The following is a 21,589-nucleotide window of genomic DNA, read 5'->3' as shown; positions in this document are numbered from 1 at the left end:
CACATGGCTGGCAGGGTGTCCCCACAGCCCAGCACAGGGCCTGCATGGCAGGTCCCCCTGTCAACAGTACGTCCCCAGTGTCACCAGAGTCCCAGCATGGAGCAGCCATGATGGGTCCCCAGCATCCCCAGCAAAAGGTCCCCATGGTCCTGGGACAGGGTCCCCAACACCTCCAGCTGGGGGTCCCCAGTGTCCCCACAGACGTGGCACAGGGCGCCCATGCTGGCTCCCCACACAGCTGGCACAGTGTCCCCACGGCCCCACTGCAGAGCATCCACCTTGCCCCCCCGGCACCCCCAGGGCTCAGAGGCTCAGGACCCTCCAACGCCGCCCCAACCGGCGCCAGTCTGTGGGGGTGAGCTGTAGGGGACGCGGCCCCTTTAAGAGCAGCGGGACGAGGCGCGACGCCTTTAAGCGCGGCGGGCGGGGCGCGGGCCCTTTAAGGCGGCGGCGGCCGCTCTCCGGCCGCGTGCAAAAAATCGCAGCGCCTCCCGTGCCTTGTGCGTCCGCCAGAAAAAGGAGTCCCTGCGCCCCGCCTCTTCCCGCCCCCGTCGCGGGGCGGGCGGCGGAGGAATCTGTGGCGGGGGGGGCGGAGGGCGGTGCTTCGACCCCCGGGATCACCTTGGCGGGGCGGCGGGGCGGCGCGCAGAGCGGCGGCGGCTCTCGGAGAGGACGGGTGTGAGGCGAGGTCGGGCGGCGGCAGGTAACGGCGGCCTGAGGGCCAGCGGGCGGCGGCGAGGGAGCATCGGTACCCGCCGCCATCGGCTCCTTCCCGCCGCCGGGCCGGGGTCTCCCTCAGTCGGCGTTGAGGAGCCGCGGGGCGGGGGGGGGGGCGGTCGCGGCGCCCTCTGGGAAGGTGGCGGGGCGGGGGGCTGGCGGCGCGGGGCACGTGGCGCGGCCGCGTCCCGCCCAGCCTCGGGCTCGGGAGTGCCGGCCCCGCCGCTCTGCCGGGGGGGAGCCCCGGGCCGGGGGCCGCGGCGGGTCGGTCCCTGAGGCGCGGTGCCGGGGGGCGGTGCGGGGCCTGGGCTGCACCGTCCCGCCCGTGTTCCTGATGGTCGGGCCGGGCCTGAGCCTACTGGGAGGCTGAGTCACATGGGACAGAGCGGAGCGCTCCGCCGCCCCCCGCCCCCCCACCCGAGGGCCGTTGGCTTCCATCAGCGTACGGCTCGCTAACCTCAGCAGTGATGCTGCAGCCTCTGTCCTCCCCCCCGCCCGGGGGAGAAGGCCCCTTCTGAATTTATCTTTTTCCGTAATTATGCCTGCTTAAACACGTCTAATTGATTTGGACAGACCCTTGAACTGTGAAAACGTCCGAAACGAGTTTAAACCCTCTTTGCAGGGCTAGCTGGGCATGAATGGTGCTTTTGTGGGTGGACAATGGCAACCTCCCGACTGTCTCCTCAGATTAATAAAAGTAAACTGCAATCTCTAAAAACCTGCTTTGGTCTGATAAGGCCGCTGGTTATTGGTGAGGCCCAGGTTAAGAGGAGTCGGTGCTCTGCAGAGGTTTGTGCAATTTTAATGTCTTTGCTTTCCAGTTAAGTCCTGTTCCTGCGAAGGGCTGCTGCTAACTGTGACTTGCCTTGGTCTAAAGGTTGGATGACAAAGGGGTTTTTTGTTACCCTGATACCTCCAGGGAAACTCGAGGGCTTGTGCAACCCAGGAGTGCTTAATTAAAAAAGAAAATTAACTCCTAAGCACAAAATTTTATGCCTGACATCCCATTCATAAAGCAAAACTTAGGCTAATTTGAAGGAGTTAAAAGTTTGGCGGCCTGACGGGTCATGCTGATGGCAGCTCATTTCCCAACCATCACCAGGCTAACGAAGGCCTTTCCTTCCGAGGCAGGAAGCTCTGCTGTGAGCCACGTGTTCGGGGATTCTTGCCTTTGAAACCCTTCAGAGAAACTTCACTCTCACTGAATAACAAGCTTGTGGAGGCTGTGGTGCTGCCTCGGAGCCCGTTGCTCTAGCAGAGCAGTCTGCTTCTTTTTTTACTACCTATCTCTTTTATCTGCCCAAAGCCATAAATTTTGCCAAAATCTTAATTTATATTGGTTAGCTGGACTGGTCCAACACTGTCTTTAATTAGTTTTCTAGACCCCAAGCTGATAGTTTAACTTGATAGCAACAAAACATTTCCTAGGCTGGCTGGACCACGCGCTGGGCCCTGTGTCTCGGCGCCGGCCGTTGTCCCTGGGGAAGATGGTGCCGCGGCTGCCGCAGCGCGCGGTGGTGGGTGGCACGTAGGGAATGGCCCTGCGGTACCTTGCTGCTGCCGGCCGCCGGACCTGCATCCTGGAGCTGGGGCTGTAGGAGAGGGATCTGTACTTCCACCTAGCTATATTTAAATGTAAAAAAACCTCCCTGAACTTTCTTTTATAATGCAAAAGAGACTTTTCCAATTGCCTTGAAGGCAACTAGGTAGCCTGCTCATGTGGGGCCAGGCTGAAAGGCTCCTTGTCCTCTGTCACACCAACATGCTGCAAGGTGAAGTTGGTAGGTGTGCCTGCACTGCAAAGACCCTCGAGATAAGTCTTTCTTCTCACCAGTTATGTGATGCTTGTCACCTTGACTCACTTAATTTTTTTAAGTCTCCTGTATGCCTGTGCCCTCCAGGAAGGGCAGGCTTGGCTATGGCGAGGCTGATCCACCTGCATGCAGGGAAGGGGCTGATGTGGCCCAGTGCTGTGCGGGCTGGCCTGACCTTTCTGTCCCACATAACTCATTTGCCAAAAAGCTGGAGAGGCATCTCTGTTGCAGAGCTGTGGGTCAATCCTGTGGAGCTGTGGCTTGCTGTCGGGGACAGCACAGGCCAGCTGGGAGCAGGTGGTGGCTTCTGGGTCCCGTCCAGCATTGCAGAAAAGAGATGGCATTTTGGGGTGGCCATCTTGTACTTACGTAACGGCACAACGCCACCTCTTGCAACAGCTGCCCAGGGGAGAGCAGGTTGTCTTCCCTCTCTGGGAGAGGAACTGACAGGCTGTGTTAAAAGCCTGCTTTGCTGCAGAGCTGGGTTTTTTTTTTTTTTTTTTTTTTTGTTGAGTGTCTTTAGCTTCTGGAATGAGCAAAGCTGATGTTTTGCTTAGGCTTTTTTTGGGAATCTGAAGGCCTGCCCGGTTTCATAACCCTGCGCTTCTCCAATGTAAGTTCTAACTCAAACCATTTCTGCCTCTGGCCAGGGACACTGGGCGTGAGCAGCCTTATTCTCCATCTTCAGAGAGGTGGTGGAAGTGAGGCAGACTGATAAAACCTGAATCATCGCTTGCCACGAGCCTCCCTGCAGCTCGCCTGCAACTTTTACAGGCAGTAAAACATCTTTGTTCAGGGTGGCAGTGGTTAATGCCGGCCCTGCCTGGGGACAGTCTCTGTGAGGCCTGCTGCTGCAGTTTCTGCTTCCCTTTGTCACTGATAACAGCAAGGGCTTGGCCCAGGGTAGGGATTGCTGCTGCCGCCTCTCACAGCACCTTCAGATTTGGATCTGCCCTTGGGGGAGGGAGTTTAGAGTTTCTCTCAGCCGACCTCAAAATGAGCTGGCTGGGTTTAGTCACCTCACTAATGCAAAACCGGTAGTTGTGACCTCAAACGGCTCTTTCTAGAATATTCAAGAGCCAGGGAGATACCAAGCATCTTTGGGATGCCCTGCCTGAAGCACAGGCAGGCCAAGTAATAAATTTGGGCATTTAGTCATTATTCCTTGAGGAAGGAATTAAGATTATTCAGTGCTGGAAACATTGAGGCTTTCTAGGGTACCCCTCCCTTCCTTGCCCAGCTCAGACTGAGGGCTCTGTCTTTGGGTTTCCTTGAAGTTCTTGCTCCTCTGATTTATTTTTTTTTTTTTAAAAAACCAAGTCTGGACTAGTGGGAAATGCCAGACATTCCTGTTACATTTATAAGACTGGTTCTTCCAGTGGGATTCAGTTGATGCTTTGTAAATACATGTAATGGGAGGCAGGAGGAAGACTTAAAAAGCAAAGCTTGTTGGTAGTGGGCATGGTGCTGCGGGCAGATGGGTATTTGGGATACCTCTTGGCTGCTGCGTTTCTGCTTTCGCCCCTGGACAAGGTCATGGTGTCTTTGATTAATTTTTCTGAGCTCACTGAACTACTGGAAAATCTTGTGAAGGGGATTCTGACTGGAAACATAATTTTACTTTCTCTTTATTTATAAAGTCTTCAGGTGGGTGGGGGATTTCCATGAGACGGGGAGAGCTCACGTGCCTATTTTTAAAAACTTCCAAGTCATGCTGTGGATGTAGTTTCTGTCTTGGGATCCTGTTGTTTCATATTCCTCTTGTTCCCAGAAGCTGCGCAGACCTGCTCACCTGCTTTTGTGTAGAGGCGATTTCCCAGCAAAGGCTTATTTTTTTTTTGGCATCTAGAGAAGCCAGTGCTGCTTTGCAGGTGTTGGAGGATGCAGCAGCAAGTGTTAGAGGGCTAAAACATAGTGTTTCAGGGCTGACCAGTGTATTTTCCTATAATAATGGGACTTTGTCGGGCTTTTTATGTGGGCAGACTTTCTTGTACTGACTCTGGTGAGTCAGCAGCTTCTGGCAGGGCTGAGAGAAAGGAGACTTTGCCAGGGCAAATTATGGTTTTCACTGGCCTGGCTCCTTTATGCGGCATGGGAGTGAGGCGATGGTGAGTCAGGGCGGCCTGCAGGAGGATCTGCACGATCCGCACGTACCGGGGAAGGTCTGCAGAGCAGGAGTGCAGAGGGGAGGAGCGTCGGCTGGAGCAGAGCCTCTGCGTGGCAGGCTGGCAGGGCATCTCCCTGCCTGTGCCTTAGAGGCATGGCTTCCTTCTGCTCAGCCCTGCTAGCTTTGGCAAAGCTTTTGGGTTTATTAGTGCCTCTGTTTCAAAGCTGAATACACTGAGCTGGCTGGTGTGTGCAGCTAACACCATTTTGTGATTTATTGGATTGGGTTTTTTGTCTCCTTGGCAGGCAGAACAAAACCCCCCTGCTCTATCCCTGCTCTTGGCTGAGCAGCAGCCCATGTCTCTACAAGTGCTGCGCTAAAAGCATACCTTATAGGTGAAGGCAGCTTATGTTGAAAGAGCAGCCAGCTTTGAATATCGTCTGCATGCCCAGGGGATGAAGTTTGAAGTCAAAACTAGTGATCTGCCCATGCCAGTAGCCACTACATTACATCACTCTCTTTTTGAACACCAGCAGTCTAGCCTGGGCAGGTTGAAGAGGACAAACAGCTTTTAGCTGCCACTGCTACTTGAGGAAATGATTGTATTGCGGCCTGAGGTGTGCAGTTAGAAATGCCTGGGGGCACCAGCGCTGCTGGGAAATGAGTGTCCTCCCATTCCTGTGGACAGTTAAGCTTCAGTTGGGGTTCTTCTTGGGGCTGCAAGCTCTGCCTGCTGTTGTGCAGATGCTCGAGTCCTGTAGGGGCAAGCAGCTTGAATTCAGACAGGTTTTTTTATCCAAAATTTGGAAAAGAAAAAAAACAACCAAACAAAAAAACCAACCCAGTTTTAAATCTTGTGGTGGTTTTCTGTGGCCCTGGATGAGGGGGAATGCAGGGGATGGAGAAGACCCCTGGCCTTTTCAGTTGAAGAGGGACCTTGAGCATATTAAAGAAACCTTCAGTCTCTTACATGTTCTCTGCCAAGATGGTGTGTTTAAATCAGCTCAAGTTTACTTGCTTGTACAGGTTTGAAGGATGGGTTTTAAGCTTAGGCAGACTTTGCCATGATTAGGTGCTTCTCAGCAGAAGATTGCCTGTGTAAGAGCATATCTGCAGTCACACTAGCACCAAGCTGCCCTGGTCCCCAGTTGCAATGGGAAACAGTCGAGGCCTGTAGGAGAAATGACTCAAGAGCTGGGAGGGAGGAGGCAGAATCTCTGCCTGCACACTCAAGTGCTTGAATTTTGTTGCGTTGTGTAGCTCCAAGGGAAGACTGGCAATGAAGAGAAGCTATGAAGGGAACATCTGCATAGAAGGCAGGTGAGCTTTGGGTGGTGTACGTGGGGGATGACATGGAAATAGAAGTGTGTCTTGCCTGTATCTACGACTCTCAAATAGGAACATAAAGATAGCTCGACCCAGTAGCAGCTTTCTTGTTACCTCCATATTCATCACGTGGGTGTGTAGGTGTCTGCACCTGATGAGCGAGTCTGGTGATTCCTAAACCTGGCACCGCTTTGTTCTCTTCTAGACACAGGATTCCAGCAACGATGTCGAAGCACCATGATGCAGGGACTGCTTTCATTCAGACCCAGCAGCTGCATGCTGCCATGGCGGACACCTTCCTGGAACACATGTGCCGCTTGGACATTGACTCAGAGCCAACCATTGCGAGAAACACCGGCATCGTCTGCACCATCGGTAGGTGATTCCTAGATCGAGAACGGCAGCTGTGAAACCCCTGTGTTGGTGAAACTTAAGAAAATTGCGAGAAGGCTTCATCTTTCATCCCTTGCCAGGGATGAAATTGTGTGTTGAAAGAATATCATTTTCCTATGTCTGCCTAACCTGTGTTATTGCTAGGAGCAAATACAGTAGCCAGGGAAATCTGCTGTGCTCCTCAAGGCACGTTAAAACAATCTTTGCTGCTGTAGAGATGGACTGCTTCAGCGCTTAGCAAGTCTGCATCCATTTCTCTTCCACATGAAGCAGCCTGGCTTGTGTGGGTTATCTCATTACTTTTACAAAGTTAATATTCAAACCATTTCTTTCTCCTAGGCCCAGCCTCCCGCTCGGTGGAGAAGCTGAAGGAAATGATTAAATCTGGAATGAATGTTGCCCGGCTCAACTTCTCTCATGGCACCCACGAGGTAAGGGTGAGCTCTGAGCTGGGATGGGCCCAGCCGGGGCTGTGTGTTTGTGCCTGCTGACCCTGTCCCTCAGGAAAGAGGGAAATCCAGCTTTGTCCAGACCAGCCTTAGTGTGGGAAGGTGAAACTTAGCTCTGCTTTTGGGGAAAGCATGCTGGTTGTACATACCGAGCCTCTGTAATTGCTGGTAATATTTAAGTGTGCTTTCTGAGCTGTATTGAAAGCAGTTCGGGTTGGTTCCACACCCTTCTATACCGGGGAGCCAGGTACCTGAATATGACACTTGTGTGCCAACTGCTTGCCATGAAATCCTTCAGTTCTTCCTCCTGTCCTGTTAGCTGTACAGGGCAGCTGCATCTCGGTTAATAGCAGAAGCTGAGGACATTTGTCCCTCTTTTGTTGAGCACCACTGCACAAGTACACAACGATCAGTGGCTGGTCTTGCTTGATTTGTTGCTGAGGGTTTTGCAAGCAGGCGATCAATGAATAACCTTGTCTCAAAAGGATACTGTTAGTGATTGGAAGTAATTACTGTGCCTAGTTCAAAGAATTTAATTCCTGGATTTGCTCGGCTAACCGGCTGCCCTGGTTGTGTTCCTGGCAGTCATGAAGCTAGCACACCAGTACTTGGGAGGTGGTGCGGTGAGCTTATAAGAATAAGGTCAAAAGAAATCAACACTGTTTGTGGCAGATGAGCCCTTACTGATATAAATAGAAGAGGTCCTCAGCGGTCCTGGAGGAGCCAAGGATCCCATTCCAGGTTGCCTGGAATGCCACTCTGAGCCTTGCCATTGAGTTTTTTCACCCTGGCGGCCCTCCAGCTTACGAAATGTCAGATGGTAGCCAGTAGCAGCTGTAGGTGTCTTTACTTACTGAACCGTGGACCTCGTGGTGTGTAACAGCTTGGCCTCTCACCCTTGTGGCCTTTAAAGGCCACAGGGCACTGTCAAAATTGAAAGGTCTGATGCTTAACTGCAGACGGCCATCAGACCTTGACTAAACGCCGTGGATAGTGTCAGTGCATGGGCTGCAGTTAGCAAAATCTGCCTAAAGAGAGGGTAGCGTGGAGTAACCCTGCCTCTCGGTAGTCAAATCCTGCAGCTGGTTGGCTTGTGGGCCAGGTGGGTGGTTTGTCAGAGAGTTGGTGGCCAGACTGAAACTGGGAATTTTCATACTGTTACTGCCCAGCGGAGCTGCTGCTGTGGTTTGTGTATTTGTTAGCTGAGGTCAAGGACAGGGACTGTGGCTTTCTGCTTTGTGTGAGGTCTAATTGCACATTTCATGCAGATGAAGTTAAATTACAGCGGAGTCTGGTCTTGCTGTCACCTCCTGTTGGGTTTGACTGTCAGCCGTAGCCAGTCTTGAGTTCCCTCCTGGTTCTTCCAGAACACTTAAGTTTCCAGTGAAGCCCCAAAGAGTTTTTATCTGTCGAGTGCTTCTGTTTTTACATCCACCCCAAAGCATTCAGCAGGGCTTAAACTTTTAACAGATGTGCTTTGACACCTGGCTGCCACCCTTTAATATAGAAAAAACTTTGCTTTTATTTCCAGTTCTGCTTGCATTCCTGTTCTGCATAGGTAACTTCAGGAAGTCAGACTCTCTAGACAGAAGGCAGTTAGACCTCGCTGTCAAACTAAAAATGAGAAATCACGGTGACTGGGCCCAGAGAAATGTAATAGCATTGTTCGGGCAGATTTTCTATACTGTATCCTTCTAGGCTGTGGTTATTGGAAGAGTTGGGGCCTTCTCAGTCCCAACTTGCACAGTCAATCAATAAAAAAAAATAATTTTTCCTTCTCTAAAGAGTTAGGGGTTGTGGTATATCTCTGGCTGAGAGCATGCAGACAAACTTTAGCACAGCTTTTTCCGGCCCTGGCTTCCTGGCACTGGATTATTATCCCCACCACGCTGAAGTCAGTGTGTGGGGCTCCTGCGGAGGGGGTGAGGGGTGTGGGAGGAGCTGAGTGTTCCCAGGTGAGTCAGGTCAAAGGCTGTTGGCCTGTGGCACAGAGGGGAAGGGGTATTTCTTATCTACAAAACTCTGTCAAGTGTTACACAATTTACAGTCAAGGTTATCTCTTAATGTTGTTTAAGCAAGTAAAGTAAACTGATCTGCTGGTCATCTGAAGCGCATTTGTGGTAGTTGGGGTGGGAAACTGGCAGCACTAGTAAACTGCTTTTGCACATGTGAAAATTTGGAGGTTGGGTGCATGGTGCTGCTGGAGTCTTGAACTTCTAGCTGTGATTTCTTTGGCTCTCAAAATAAAACATAAATACTTAAGTGGATAACGTCCTCTTTATCTTTAGGGGAAATGTAAGCCAAAGAGTTCTAAAAAAGCTTGTCCATCTGCTCGCCTGTGGGACTGATAAGAGGGGTCAGGCTGGAAGTCTGTGGGGGAGTTGGCAATGCAGAGAATGGCATCCTCCCTTCCATGCTCTGATGGGAGCAGAACAGCCATGTGGGGCAGTTGCTTAGCTGTGCTGTCCTTCTGGCATTCAGGAATCTTCCCATGCACATAATCACCCAGCTGCCGGTGCTGCCAGGGTTTTGCCATGCTGAATAGGCAGGTGTTCAGCAAAGCTTTTGAAAACATTCTTCCCAAAGGCCTGTTGGTTGGTGGGCCACCTTCGAATGGCAAGTGTATGTCCTGATGGAAAATCACTTCAGCCGAGTGCCTGGATGCTCTCCTCGAGTTGTCCTTCTAGGATTAGAACTGGGGGCACTGAAGGCAGAGCTAGATAACTGCCAGGCTGTTTCATGTGGGGAAGGCTTTTGTATCCTCTTTCTTGGTTTTTTGGAAGCTTAGTCTGAATAAAATTCTCAAGCTAACTGAAATTGAGCATAATGTGAGAGCAGAGCTGTCAGCTTGGGTAGTGTTTAGGGTGCGTAGTGATACTTTCCATAAGTGGTGGAGTAAAAGTGACCTGAATGTTTCCATCTCTTTCCTTGCCAGTATCATGAGGGCACAATCAAGAATGTGCGAGAAGCTACAGAGAGCTTTGCCTCTGATCCCATCACCTACAGACCTGTGGCTATTGCACTGGATACTAAGGGACCTGAAATCCGAACTGGACTCATTAAGGGAGTAAGTTTTTTTGTGTGTGTGTGTGGTTTTTTTTTTTTGTTTTCCACTGTGCAAGACTAGATAGTGTTTTATGCCTGTGGCCTTTTCCAAACAAAAATGTTTCTGGGGAATGAGGTAATGAACTACCTACCAGAAGTTTTGACAAACTGCTGCAGGCTGGAAGGTGGTTGTGTGCTGCTTTTTACTGATTTTGCTGAAATGCATGGCTGTTTTGACACACAGAGTGGCACAGCAGAAGTGGAGCTGAAGAAGGGTGCATCACTCAAAGTGACCCTGGATAATGCCTTTATGGAGAACTGTGATGAGAATGTGCTGTGGGTGGACTACAAGAATCTCACCAAGGTTGTAGAAGTAGGCAGCAAAATCTATGTGGATGACGGTCTGATTTCCTTGCTGGTTAAGGAGAAAGGTTGGTAACCCCGTTCCAGCTATGCCTGCTTTTTTCCTCAGAGCATATTTGTGCTTTCCTTCCAGTAACTGGTTTAGCTTGCAATTGTATGTTAGAGTACATACAATTAGCAGCGAGATATTGCCTATAATCCCAGAATGTGTAGTAAGACGGAGGTGAGGCTTTTGGGGTGCTCTGTTTGGTATTCAGGGCTCCTGTGTACAGAAGTGCAACCTGGCAGCTTTTTTTTTTTTTGGAGGGGGCTTTCCCAGCCTCCTGCACACAAGCAACAAATGGCATCTTTTCCAAGAACAGCACAGAAGCGGTTTTAAATCAGTCTGCTGTGCTCCCATAGGTAAACTGCAAGCTTGTGTGTTAGATAAATCCTCTGAAGAGACCGGTGATGTGCTGCTTATCATGCGCAGTTGCTGCTGGCACTGCTGTTCTCAGGCAGGGAGGTGGTGTGGGAGCTGGTGTTGGGGAGCTTCCCAATAAACACTGACCGTGGGAATGCCTCTGTTTCAGGCACTGACTATGTCGTGACAGAGATTGAGAATGGTGGCATGCTTGGCAGCAAGAAGGGAGTGAACCTGCCTGGTGCTGCAGTTGACCTGCCTGCAGTCTCTGAAAAGGACATTCAGGACCTAAAATTTGGTGTGGAGCAGAATGTGGATATGGTGTTTGCTTCCTTCATCCGCAAAGCTGCTGATGTCCACGCTGTCAGGAAGGTGCTAGGGGAAAAGGGAAAGAACATCAAGATCATCAGCAAGATTGAGAACCATGAGGGTGTGCGCAGGTGAGCTTTTTGCAGGTGACATTTTAGGCTTGCCCCACTGTGTCAATGAAAGAACAAGGCCTTTCACACTAGTCAAAACTCCTGCTCTCTGGCTTGCCAGCAGCAGCAAACTTACCAGTCCAAGTAACAAGGTGGTGGTGTGAGCCATTGGTTAATGCCGTGTGTGTGTGACTTGATGTGGCTACAGTATGAACAGAGTAACTGTCACGCACCCTGAGCTCATGGGGACAGTGTCACAATCTCCTTGCATCCTTGGAAAATCTGCAGTATTTTTTTGTAGTGTGTGTGAGCTCAAACTTGCTGTTCTGGATGCAAATTGGTCAGCTAATGTGTGGGAATTCCCAAGTCTGTTACAAACTATCAGACTAAAATATCTGGGAGCAATTCATGCTCCCCTCGATCTGTCTTTGTGTAGCTTTAGAAAGCTTTACATAGCACTCTATATGTGCTATGACTTGGTCTTGGTTTTCTTCCTCTTACCTTGGCATTACAGGGTACCAAAATAGCACCTGGAAAGCTCATGCACTGACAGCGTAGCTGCATATCATGCTCCAGAATGATGCTCCCTCTCAGAGCGGGGGGACAGAGCAAACAGGAAGGTGCTCTGCAGAACAAATAGGGTAACAAACCTCTTCTCTTGCTGTCAGGTTCGATGAGATCATGGAGGCCAGTGATGGCATTATGGTGGCCCGTGGTGACCTGGGAATCGAGATCCCTGCTGAAAAAGTCTTCCTTGCCCAGAAGATGATGATTGGACGCTGCAACAGGGCTGGCAAACCAGTCATCTGTGCCACTCAGGTACTCAAAACGCGGTGTTAGCTTCAAACTGCCGGAGTCTGGCAGGGTGTGACTCAGTAGCTGTCACGGCTTGCTGGCGTTTGCTGGAGGGTGAGATGCCAAGAGCAAAGAGGTTTTTCTCATAGCTGCGTAGCTTATCTTGAGGCACTTCTTTTTAATGTGTGTTTGGGATCTTCCCCATTAAGGTTACAGGACCTCTTGTGTGGCTGCTGAAGGTTTTACCCCTCAAAAAACCTCATGCAGTACAAGCCTTTTGGGCTGACTAAAATTCCAGAGAAAAACTGCACATGCTTTGCCTTGGCATCTTGCAGCAGCACATCTGTGTCTAACAGAGAAGACTTGCTAAGGTTCCCAGGTACCTTATGCGGTGTGCCCACGCTGCAGCAGTCGGAAGGGACTGCATAGAAGATCCATCGCTTCATTATTCTGGGAGCTGCTAGTGAGTGAGGGAGGGCTGATGCTCAGCTTCACTGGTTCCGGTAGGGATCATGTGTGGACAGTCCTCAGGTACTGGGAGGGCTGATTTTTTTTTTTTTTTTTTTTTCCTGCCTGTGCTTGCTCTGTGCGCAGCCTGTGGAGGTGAAATCTGTCTCAAGACAGTAGAGTCAGACAAGGTCCTGGATTTACAGTGGCATGTGCTCCTTCCTCTTCCTGTATTGCTACAGAAATGCTGCCCCAGGTGGTGTTTCATGAGGAAATAAGTGCTGTTTGCCCAGTGGTGAGCTGCAGCCGGAAAAAAGTTGAGCACCTGAGGGGGATAGGAGAGCTGGCCAGGCTTTGGTGTGTGGAGTTACACTAGCTTCTGGGAGAAGGGGGTGGGAAGGGCTGACCTCATGGAAAGCTCTTCAGAGGTTTTCCTCTCTCTTCAGAGTGGGCGCTTAGGCGGTGGTGGTGGTAGCTGTTGTGAGTTTACTAGCCTGTACGTAATATAAGGAACTTGAAATCTTGTGTTGGATGAAGATGGCTTTAGTTGGTGCAGACCTTGCTGTATACCTATTTCTAGGCGGAAAAAACAAACTCCTAGATGCTAATTTGGGAACATGTGGCTGGATTTGAGCTTCTGTAAAGATGTCTAATGTAATCCTTGGCTCTAGAGAGCTGAGAGTTCCTTGGACCAAGCCCTGTGCTGAAAAATTAAGTTGAAACATTGGAGTATTGTGTCTGTAATGTTGCGTGGATTAAATCTCCCTGGAAAAGGAGTAAATCTAGAACAGGTACAAAATTTATAAATGGGTTGTTTTTCTTGCTGGTAGATACTTGAGTTCAGAGCTTGTTAGGGACCAGGCTGCTCTCTGCCCTGGACCCACAGAAGTCTTCTCCCGGAGTCCTTAGGCTTCATCCTATCTTCTGCCCTGTCCGTGAAGTGTATTGAGGTGCACTCGTGAAAAAGCAGCTGCTTCCTTCTGCAGTGTCTTGATTTCTTTGGATTTGTTCTCTTCCAGATGCTGGAAAGCATGATCAAGAAGCCTCGCCCAACCCGTGCTGAGGGCAGCGATGTTGCTAATGCCGTCCTGGATGGAGCAGACTGCATCATGCTCTCTGGAGAGACCGCCAAGGGAGACTACCCGCTGGAGGCTGTGCGCATGCAGCATGCTGTGAGTACTGTCTTTGCTCTGGCGGGGAGCCGCTCCCACAGGTTGTCCTGCATCTTCTGTCTCAGCCAGGCACCTGAAGATACACATCTGTGTGGTGCTAGATGGCAGCACCTATCATTACTTTGGACTGCTTTCTTTGTTCACACACCTGCTGTGGGTTTTTCTTGACTTAGCATGGTCCTACGGGTCTGAAACCTCACTTTGTGTGCTCCAAACTATTGTCAGGCAGAGCGGAGAACTACTCTGTAGTGCTCTGAAATCTAAAACTTCAGATTTCTCCAGCTAGTGTTTTTTTGTTTGTTTTGTTTGTTTTTTTTGTTTAGGGGCAGGGTAAAGGGGTTTTTACTGTTACCTTGGTATGAGTTTCTTCAAATGCCCTATTCATTGTGGCATGTTAAATGCCTTAAACTTCTCCAAGGTCAAGGAGCTGCTTAAGCTGTTTATCTCTAGGTAATGAACGGTATTGGCTGACTTCTCCATGAGGGGTGGGGGAGGTTTGCAAGTCTGATTTACAGCACTGTTGCATTCAGCACCTGGTGCGCTTGGTGTTGGGGGTGTTTGCTGCATGAGTACTGACAGCACCATATTTTTGCATGCCCAAACTGCCAGAAACCTCTGCTCTGCTTTGAGTTCACCCAGCTCGTGTTTCAGCTGATAAAAAGCCTGATGTCAAGTATTTAAAAGTGTTGCTTTTCCCCAGTTACCAGTGCTGTGAATCACAGCAGTGAGAACTCTCACCAGTTTTATTTGCAATTCAGGTTATATAGATTAATCAACTCAGCTAGTGTGTGTTTGCAGTGCATTATGTAAATATCTTTTACCTCTAACTTGTCAATATGGAGTGGTGTTTTTTGCCTGTGGGAAATGCAAAATGCCTTGGTAAGTTACTGGGCAGTGACTGCTGGTTTACAGGCTGAATGCTAACGGTGCACCTAAAAGGTTCTTCCTCAGTTTTCACTCCCTAAATCACAAGGGTTGACTTTCTACCAGGAGTTAGAAACTTGCTGCAGCAAACCTTACACCTGGGTTTCCATTCTGGCATTAATTTTTAGAATCAGGCAGGCTGTATGGTACCTGTATCCTGAGCTCAGGATCTGTTGTGCATGCTTCCTTCTCCCTGCAGACCTGAGGACAGTGGTGTCCACTCTGCCAGGCCCCTGGAGAAATGCTGAAGGCTTTAACCCTCTGTGCAGAAGATCAAATACAGATTCACTTTATTTCATGTAACGTGGTGCAGACAGCAAGGTGCTCACTCTGTGATGGTGGGAGCACGTTCCCATACAGTCAGGATCTTTCTTCTAAGCTAATTCACTTGGTGTTAGTTGAGAGGACCCCTGCCCAGCAATAGTGCCCTGAATAACCATGGTCTGAAAATCTGCAGCGTGGCCAGAGCAGATAAATATTTTGATCTGAAGCGGTCAAGCAGTCATAGCAGGGAGAGATCACCTTATCCCTGGTAAAGAGCAGCTCCGGTATGCAATGCCTGGCCTGAAACTGGTGTCAGTTTGGTTTTATATATTTGTTAATCCAGTGCTGCTGTCGGAGTACTCCAGGGAAAGCTCCCTCTGTACTGAGGTGCTGGCAGCAAATGTGGGCTGTGATACTGAATCAGGGTCTGCGCTCTGTAGTGTCCGTGCACCTCTCTAAAAGGCTTGACCTGCCTATCCCTGGCCTGTAGTCATTTTGCTTTGTGATCCCCTTCCAGCTAGCCTTACAGAAACGAGCTTGCTCTTCAGTGGATGGCATCTCTATGGCAAAAATGCTGTCTGCTTTGAGTTTAGTAGCAAGCTTTCAAACATGGGGCAGGCTGTTTCCTGCCTGCTCCCTTCCAATTCCAGTCCATGATCCGCAGTTGTTTTCAAATGCCACGCTGGCCCTGCTGTCTAATGGGGACAAGGCTTAAATGGCTTTTCTGTTTTCCTTTGTCCTGCCTCCACCGTGGTATCTCCACCTGTGTACCAACTGGAAACCCTTGAGCCATTTTTGTATGACTGAAGCCAGCTGTGCTGTGGAATTAAGAATTTCTGTGCCTTTCTGCAGCCACTGTCAAAGCAGACGTGTACGCATACCCTGTAAGAACTGGGGAATGCAGGTTTCCCTCTAAACTCAGGTTCACTCTGGGTGTTATGCAGAGTGGCCTACCTTTGTAGCAGGAGCTGAAGAATAAACTGCCTGGCTCTTGTTCTTGGAGTAAGTTTCTGAGGCAAATACTTCCATTTTATCTAATGGCAAGTGTAAAGCCTGCAGCAACAAAACTGACTGCCTCAGGACTAGAGTTGGCACTGGACTGCTGTTCCTGCCTGTCACATATGTCCTGTTATTTTTAGACATAAGATACTTAACTACTTTGGCTTAAACTGATATCTCTGGAAGAGGGATAATTCCTAGCATCACATAAAATAATTCATTAACACTAGAGAAGCAAAATTCTTATTTGGAAGGGGTCTAACTACAGAGCTTTCCCTATTATGGCACTTCAGCCTCTGCTTAAATGTAAACTTGTCATGCTTTGTGTAGCAGCTGCTCACTTTTCTGAAGTAACTGGATGAAGTTGTCCTTGAAAAGATGATCAACCTTTGCATGCTTTTCCAGTCTCTGCAAGGCACCTTTATTGGGTTGTCAGGGGCTAGTACAACCTTATGTTAATGAGAGCTGTCTTTTAAACGTGAGCGACTCCCAGCATACTGGGATGAATAGGTTACTGAACCTGTTGCAAGTGCTTGGCCTGAACAGAAGGCCTTTGGTTGTGCCTGTACCTCTTGTCTGGCACGGTGCAGACACCCCAACATACTGGCTGTGACAACCCTATAAAAGGAAGTCCTCTTCCTATTGATCTCTCTATACCGAAAGGGAAGTTGGTGTAGCACCTTGAGGTGAAACTTCATTGGCTCTCAAGTTAAACTAAACCTAATGAAGCTGAAGGAGATGGTCTCCCAACTTCAGGGGTGATGTTGGAACTGCATTGCTTGCATATTGGCTCCACAAAGAGAGTTCCAGCTGTGCTGTGTGGTGTTGGGACAGTATGAAGTGGGGTCATGGAGCTACAGAGATTTCCTCTTGAGGAACTGTAGGCAGGACCATCAGCAGGTTGGTAGATGCCATGAGAGTCTCTTGAGGAAGTAATAAACAGCCGCCGCACAGCGCAGTCTCACTCTGAGCTGGCTTGCTCTGGCCCTTGAAAAGCAATCTGTGTTTGCCTGTTCTGAAAGGACTCAAAAAGACAGCAAGAATGCCACCTTTGAAAGGCCTGCCCAGTGACCAGGGCCTACCAGTTGAACAGTGCGGTGGGCCAGCCGCGCGGCTGTGGCATGTTAGACTGGGTTGCATTCACCAAACTGACAACCTGAGAGCCAAAGAGTGTTTCACAGCTTGACCTTTGATATCCTCTTGCATGCATTACTGTGACAATCAAGCAAATGAAAGTGATCTCATGTTACTCTGGTGTATCTTTCCTTCTTTTTCTTTCCTGTTTTCTTCTCCTTCCCTCTTACTCGGGCCTGCAGATAGCTCGTGAGGCTGAGGCCGCAATGTTTCATCGTCAGCTGTTTGAAGAAATTTTCCGCCTCAATGTTAACAACAGGGACCCTGCCGATGCCATGGCAGTAGGCGCAGTGGAGGCCTCTTTTAAGTGCTTAGCTCCAGCCCTGATAGTTCTGACCGAGTCTGGCAGGTAGGGCTCCGAGAGGGGGCTTGGTGCCAGTACGTTCCATGAGCAAAAGCATGCTCCCTTCTAACACTGCAAACGTTAAGCAAGCAGCTCACTGCTTCGGTATCAGCCTTGCGTAACTGCTGTGGTCTGAGTTGACTTCTGTGTGGCAGGGAGGGACTCCAGGTAGGCAGGAGCAGAGCGAGAGTGCCTGGCAGTTGGCATGAATGTCACCTGAGTGTGGGCTTGGCAGGATGAGGTGACTCACTAGGTGCCACCAATTTTGAAAAGAAACCTTGAAAACTGAACGGTTCCTCTGTAAGGGTGTGCGGCTCAGGTGGCTGAGCCTTGTGGCCGTCACCACAGCGTGCTGAACTAAATCTGGGCTTGCTAATTGGTAACTGTTAATGTCAAAAGCTGATGGTATTTGTGTGACGCCTTCCTGATAGAGCACCTCACCTTGCCCTGTGCTGCCCTGAGTGACTGACGTGAGTGTTGTCTTCCCGAACGCATGTTGCTCTTTTAGATTGCCCGGGAGGCCGAAGCCGCCATCTTTCACAGGCAGTTGTTTGAGGAACTGCGTCGTCTGACTTCCCTGAACTGTGATCCCACGGAGGCTGCTGCTGTTGGCGCTGTGGAAGCGTCCTTCAAGTGCTGCAGTGGGGCCATTATTGTCCTCACCAAGTCTGGAAGGTAGGAGGTGACAGGTTCCCTCAGATCAAGCCCATTTTGTGACAGGGTGGGGGAAGGAGACTCAGAAAGATGGCTTTGAAAGACTAGAGCTGTCACAGTGAAGCCCTGGTTTTGGCAGCAACTGAGAGCCCAGGCCGCCTGCCTGCAGTGCTGGTTCCTCAGGAGATGGGCAGACATCTTGGACATCTGCACATACGTAACCTCCAAGTTCCTCAGCCGGCCTCTGCCAGTGTGGCATCAGCACCGAGCCCTGCCTCCCCTTGCTGTCGCAAATGGCATCTCTGCCAGCAGCGCTGGCTGGAAGAGTCAAGGGGAAATAAATGTTGCAGCTTCGATTCAAACTTCTTGGCAAGAAATCCTCCATTTAACAGTAAGACACAAGCTCAGTGGATGCAGAATCTGTGGGGTTTTTTTTTATTTTTTTGTTTTTGTTTGTTTTTTTAAATCAAGGTCTCGGATTTTGTAGTAGCATCCAAATTACTGGTCCCTTGCTGAACCTTTTGGGCATCAGTCCTGCTTGCCTAAGCCCAAGGGGCAAAGAGGGACTGCTTAGCCTATAATTGTTAGGCAGGGAAACGGAAAGTGTTGGGAATTTTCTCTTACAGGCTTCGTTATGCCTGCCTGCACGTAATCTTGCTGAACAGGCAGGCCTCTGGCAGGCACCCAGCAGCCAAGTGCTGCCTGCACTCAGGTGAGCTCGGTGCCTTGGCTGCAGTTGAGAGACAACGACGCAGATGCACTGGAACTATATAGTTTGGGATTCCTGTCCAGTGACAGTGACAACTGCTGAGTAGAGACTCACTCTTCCAGTTTTGGAAAGGGAGCTGAAGCCTTGCTGATCAGATTTTTCATCTAGAGGAACTTGGGCTGCCCACTCAAAGCATGTCTGACCATAAGTCTCAGAATTCTTTCTGGAAGACAATCTGAATTTCTTGCACTGGATTCAGACCAAAAACATAGCGCAGCATCAGAGATGTGATTATATGCACTGGGCATGGTCTCCCTGAAGATCTGGACCACCGGTGAATCCTTCACTTAAATTTACAGCTTAAAATGATCTGAAGCAGCCACTTTCTGCAGAGCTGAGGAGTGACTGCAAGCACTGAGTTTCTGGATACCCTCGTGCTTCTAATATTTCTTTGTAAAAGGTTCCAGTCTTACACTTGACCTTTTGAAAGAGATTTGAACTCTGATATTTGAATATTTTTAGCTGTGGATTCTGTTACAGCCTTTGAGTACCTGGATCTCCTAGAGCTACAAGGAGATTTCTTGGACAGTGTGGGAAGGATTGTCTGAGAGGCGGCACGTGTGTTTGGGTGCTTCAAGCAGACTGCTACTGCCTACCTTAAGCAGCGATCTTTGAATCTGAATATTGCAGAGTTTGGCTCCACGAAACAAGGCTGCAAAAGCTACTAGTGGAGGTACCGGCACGCTCATCAGAAAGATGGAGCTGTAAATGCCAGTGCCTTGCAGGTTTAACCTCCATTTATTTGCCAATGCCCTCTGCAAGCAGTGCCTGGGGAAAGGGAAGCCGTAGTCCCCACCCAGGGTGTGCTGCTTGCTTTTTTAAGGAGACTCTGCCTGGCTTCCCATTTTGGCCTCTGTTGTGTTTGCTTCCTGTTGGGCGCAAGAGCGGAGCTCTGTGGAGGAGCCGGCCTGTTTGCTGGCTTCAGCAGGTGAACGTGGCTGGGAGGCAAATGGCTTCCTCCTTGGCAAGCTTTGGGGAGTGCTGCTGGCATGGGCACTTCCCATCCCATAGACCGGGAGCTCCTCAAAACAGAGGGAACTTGCAGGGACCCCCACTGAGATGCCAAGGCCAGAATAAATGGCACCTCGCCACCTTAACATAGCAACAGAGACAAATAAAGGCTTGTTTTTGCGACCAAAATACCCAGATGGCACTTTCTAAACTTGGAGGCAAGGTGAATTTCACCAGGGGCCAGACTGCTCTTGGTGGTGGTCTGTCCAGTTGCCTAATTGAGAATTCAGCAGAGCATCTGGTTCGTTGGTGAGCTTGGCTCTTGTAGCATCTCCTGTGGCCATCTTCTGTGTCCCTCCAGGGGTTTTGTGGAGCCCTCCAGGGTGACAGCCAAACCTTGCTGCTGCTTGTGCTCCCGTTGGCTGTACACAGGCTTCCTCAGGTGGCTGTGCCTGCAGCGTGGTGCTTCACCTCCTGGTGTGGTTTCCTTCTAGGTCAGCGCACCTGGTGTCCCGGTACCGCCCGAGGGCTCCCATCATCGCCGTGACCCGCAATGACCAGACGGCACGCCAGGCTCACCTCTACCGGGGCATCTTCCCAGTCCTGTGCAAAGAACCAGCTCATGACTCCTGGGCGGAGGATGTGGACTTGCGCGTGAACCTGGGCATGAACGTTGGTGAGTGACGCTGCTCTAGCCTCACGTGGGGAACGGGCTGGTGGGCTGTGGTGGTGCTGTTGGGGTTACTGGTGGGGACAGGTGACCAAGCGAGAGTAACTGGCTACCTGTGTGGTAACAGCATCCAGTTGGGAAATGGGGAAATGGTAGTTGCATAAGCACAAGTGCATCCGGTTGGGAAATGGGACAGTGCGTTTGTCACAGCTGCCTTAAAATAGGTTTCAGCAGACAACCAGATTAACAGCCACCTCAAGTGCTTGAACTGTGGTGCTCCTTGCTCCTGTGAGAGAAGCAAAGCCCGGAGTGAGGAGACTCCTTTCTCCAGCTCCTCTGCAACTCCTGTGCTGTTGAATTTCACACTCCGTACTGCAGAGGGGCCTGAGCAGAGGCAAAGGGTCCCCAATGGGTGGGCAGCAGGAGTACAGGATCCTAATACCGACCCAGAGCTGTGGCTGCTGTGGGACAGGCTGCCTGCCCCCCTCTGCACCTGAGTGGCCTGGGGAGGGGGTGACAGGCTTGCCATGTGGCAAGCTGGTGGCAGTGGGACCTGAGCTTCTGATGCCTCCCTCTCTTCTCTCCTAGGCAAAGCGCGTGGGTTCTTCAAGAGCGGTGACCTGGTCATTGTGCTGACGGGCTGGCGCCCTGGCTCTGGCTACACCAACACCATGCGTGTGGTGCCTGTTCCCTGAACGACTGGCTGCAACCAGCAACCACCTTCCTTCCCCCTTCCCCTCCGCTCCCCTCTCCCCTTGCATTAGACCAGCCGTAGCTTGCGCTGTTCTTGTCCCTAGAGTGGATGTAGGTTGCTAAACACCACCCAGTGCAGTAGCAGCAGGGGGAAGAGACCTTAAATCACTAAAGAAAAAATATACTTGAAGTGTTTAGTTTTTTTAAAAACCTCTTCCTGTAGTGAAGTCCTGCCCTGACGTACCTTGGAGCAAGTGTAGGAGGCTCCTGTGTGCTGCTGGGAGCCCTCTGTGCACAGGGCCTGCCCTCAGCCTGCGCGCACCCTTCCCCTGCTGCCCCTTGATCTGGGTGTTGGGGAAGGGGACGGGTGCCCTGTGGGCAGTGGTTCTGCTGAGACACTCCACGAGCTGCTGTGCACCCCCCTCCTATGCAGCCACCCGCGGTCCCAGCCACAGCCCTCCCCGCAGACCAAGTCCAAGGTGCATCCAGCGGGTGGTTCCCAGGGCTGGGGGCAGAAGAAGGTGTTGGCTCCCAGCACGCTCCACCTGTGTGCAAAGAGCTTCCCGTGCTCCCCTCGCAGCGCCATCCCTGTTAGTCGTGTTTCTTCCCCGCCCTGAGCCTCCCCCCCCCCGCACTCCGACGGCCCCCGGGGCGGCAGAGCACCACTGTTCATCAATAAAGAGAAGCTGAAGCACCGACCGGCCTGCCCTGTGCCTCGGGCTGGGAGGGGGGAAGGGC

At 50.7% G+C, this 21,589-nt stretch overlaps 1 protein-coding gene across 3 annotated transcripts; it reads left to right on the top strand.

Moving 5' to 3' along the window:
* Positions 1–569: 569 nt before the first annotated feature.
* On the top strand, positions 570–21,547 carry PKM (pyruvate kinase M1/2). Of its 3 annotated transcripts, none has more exons than XM_040601093.1 (11): positions 570–703; positions 6,170–6,339; positions 6,697–6,788; positions 9,742–9,873; positions 10,096–10,282; positions 10,787–11,057; positions 11,705–11,855; positions 13,298–13,450; positions 17,623–17,789; positions 19,983–20,164; positions 20,747–21,547. In XM_040601093.1, exons 2-11 carry the CDS (start codon positions 6,189–6,191, stop codon positions 20,851–20,853), a joined length of 1,593 nt encoding a protein of 530 aa, XP_040457027.1. In that variant the 5' UTR covers positions 570–703; positions 6,170–6,188; the 3' UTR covers positions 20,854–21,547. The 3 variants fall into 3 exon arrangements, with proteins under 3 accessions (XP_040457027.1, XP_040457026.1, XP_040457025.1); XM_040601092.1 differs by lacking the exons at positions 570–703; positions 17,623–17,789 and adding exons at positions 5,825–5,958; positions 16,954–17,120; XM_040601091.1 differs by lacking the exon at positions 570–703 and adding an exon at positions 5,829–5,958.
* The last annotated feature ends 42 nt before the right edge of the window (positions 21,548–21,589 follow it).

Source organism: Falco naumanni, chromosome 7 (genome assembly GCF_017639655.2).
Source record: "Falco naumanni isolate bFalNau1 chromosome 7, bFalNau1.pat, whole genome shotgun sequence".
In the NCBI taxonomy this organism is placed as follows: Eukaryota; Metazoa; Chordata; class Aves; order Falconiformes; family Falconidae; genus Falco; species Falco naumanni.
This window is presented reverse-complemented; position numbering and strand designations above follow the sequence as displayed.